The sequence below is a fragment of the Oratosquilla oratoria genome, chromosome 41 (assembly GCF_046742065.1).
Source record: "Oratosquilla oratoria isolate Oo_2021 chromosome 41, ASM4674206v1, whole genome shotgun sequence".
NCBI lineage: Eukaryota > Metazoa > Arthropoda > Malacostraca > Stomatopoda > Squillidae > Oratosquilla > Oratosquilla oratoria.
The window spans coordinates 39,989,150-39,991,649 of NC_134817.1; the positions used below are offsets into that span (position 1 = coordinate 39,989,150).

The 2,500-nt window shown below is 42.6% G+C and overlaps 1 protein-coding gene across 1 annotated transcript; it reads left to right on the plus strand.

Annotated features, from left to right (window-relative positions):
- The first annotated feature begins 1,029 nt into the window (after nucleotides 1-1,029).
- On the plus strand, nucleotides 1,030-1,494 carry LOC143021159 (uncharacterized). Its single transcript, XM_076178450.1, has one exon. It carries the CDS (start codon nucleotides 1,030-1,032, stop codon nucleotides 1,492-1,494), a length of 465 nt encoding a protein of 154 aa, XP_076034565.1.
- The last annotated feature ends 1,006 nt before the right edge of the window (nucleotides 1,495-2,500 follow it).

The window sequence follows — 2,500 nt, forward strand, 5'->3', positions numbered from 1 at the left end:
CCTTCGCTCGACTTCGATGAGGCGACGACGGAGGACGTAGTCATCATTCCCTCGAAGAGTCGCTCCCAAAGCAAATCGGCTCTTTCGAAGGTCCTGCTGGAGGTTCTGCTCAGCGAGACCTGTCCTCCTCCTCCTCCTGTCGCAGACAGGTCTGATGGAGAGGAGGAACGTCGAAGCGCCGACGTCGGTCACCATCGAACTGACTTGGAGATTTTCAGCTCTTCGATGATGTTCCTCAGTTCCGGCGTCCTAAGCATCTCCTCCTTTAGCCCCTCTCTCAGGACATCGTTTTCAAGTTGGAGGGTTTGGCAGGAGCAGCATCCTGCGTCTCTACCTCGGGAGTCGTCCTTCAAGTCCCGCAGATCATCTTCGGACTCTCCATAGGCCTGGTCTTCCTCTCCAGCTCCTCCTGCGTACTGAGAAAGAGCTATCTCTTCTGATGACCCGCCGAAGAGCCTCAAGCCAAAGGCGAGGACGAGCCCGACAAGCCCGGCGAAGATATGGACGAACTGAAGAGTCCATGACTCCTGACAGAGGCCATGCTGGCGCCGCCGGGGCCCCGAGGAGCGGACAACCCACGAGGGAGTCGCAAAGATCGCAGATGGCGCTCAAGTGCGGCGCTCTCCTGGGTTGACTCCTTCGCCAGTCAAAGTGTCAGAGGCAAGAAAGGCTCCCATCACCTCGGTCTCGTCTAGAATCAAAATAGCGGGCCAATAACGTTACAAAACGAACGATGCAATTGGAGAAAAAACGTTCTTTACAACATAAAAATGAATTTGGAAGTCATCGTGAAGGAATGCTGAGCAAGAGAATTTGTCCTCAAAGAAAAAAAATGTAGAATCACAGAGAACAGCAGAGAAGATCATAAGACAGGAGAAACGCCATTTCCTAAACAATAAAATTCAAAATATGGAAGATGACAACTTAAATAATTAGGCAAGAAACTTCTACAAGGAAGTGAGGAAAATAATATCTTTGTTCAAGTCAAATATTCTATCTAGAAAAACCAAGACAAGGCTATATTCTACCATGATACGGCCTGTGCTCAAATTTGCGGCCGAAACCTGGAGCCTCAACCAACTCACCGAGACAAAATTACTCAGATTTGAGAATAATACTCTCAAACCATTCTGCGGCCCGGTATATGATGGCGAGTTAGATATATGGAGAAGACGTTACACACGTGAAGTCCGGGATCTAATACCCATGCCTCAAGTGACTGACTACATTAGATCATCGAGACTGTGGTGGGTTAGTCACATTCTCAGATCCGGCCAAGACAGATTCACTTCTCGTGTTTTCACCGAGAATATAGTAGGCAGGAGACCTCGAGGACGCCCCCGTACTGGATGGAAGAATGGGGTGGAGAACGACTTACGATCCCTGGACGTCGACCCCGACGAAATAGATATGTTAGCAGCAGATCGGAGAGTCTGGAGGCATCTTGTTGTAGCGGCCAGGGGCCTCAATGGGCCTGTAGTGCCAGAGGAATAAGTGAGTGATACATATATATATATATATATATATATATATATATATATATATATATATATATATATATATATTGAGGCAAATACTGTACGTTTAATATTATTTGGATGAGAATAATAATAATGAATATGTGAACTTACATTGGTTGTATATGTATATATATATATATATATATAAATATATATATTATATATATGTATATATATATATATATATATCTATATATCTATATATATACATATATATATATATATGTATATATATATACATATATATAATTATGTACTCCTCGATAATGTGAATATATCACGAAAGCGCTCGGACTCCGTGTGTTTTTCCTTTTCCTAGTGGATTATGCTTATTTCTGATTCATGTGTGACTTGTGAAATTTGTGCATATATATATATATATATATATATATATATACATAAATTCATATATATATATACATATTTATATATATATATACATACATATATATATATATATATATATGTGTGTTGTTAAAGTCAACAGCTGAGATAGCATTATTACTTTCGACGTCCATCGATGCCATTATGTTGGAAGGTTGGGCTGTCTTCAGGATATCGAGAAACTCTTCTGAAGACTTCAGGCTGAAGGAGGCAGGGACAAACGGAGATATTTGTGCGTTGAGGCGCTTAGCGAGCTTGTAGGTGACTGATGGTGTCTGGCTGATGATTGGGCGAAGGGGATGGCCATTCTTGTGGGTCTTCACATTTCCGTAAGCATAACCAAGCTTATGGTCACCTCCTATCAAGGGGAGCTTTGTTGTGCTAGAGCTGTTGTTTTCACGAATTAAGCGGTTGAGTTTTGTCTTGATGTCATTGGTGGGGTTTCAGAAAATTCTTTTGAATTTGGTGGTGTCGTTCAGGATGGAAGCCATTTTGGAAAGATAGTCCTCTTTGTTGAGAATAACGAAAGTTGAAGATTTGTCTGCCCTGCGGATCACGATTCTAGACGAGACCGAGGTGATGGGAGCCTTTCTTGC

What these genes read in the sequence shown, in the direction of transcription:
- LOC143021159 (XM_076178450.1), top strand. Translation starts at nt 1,030, where the DNA reads ATGATACGGCCTGTGCTCAAATTTGCGGCCGAAACCTGGAGCCTCAAC.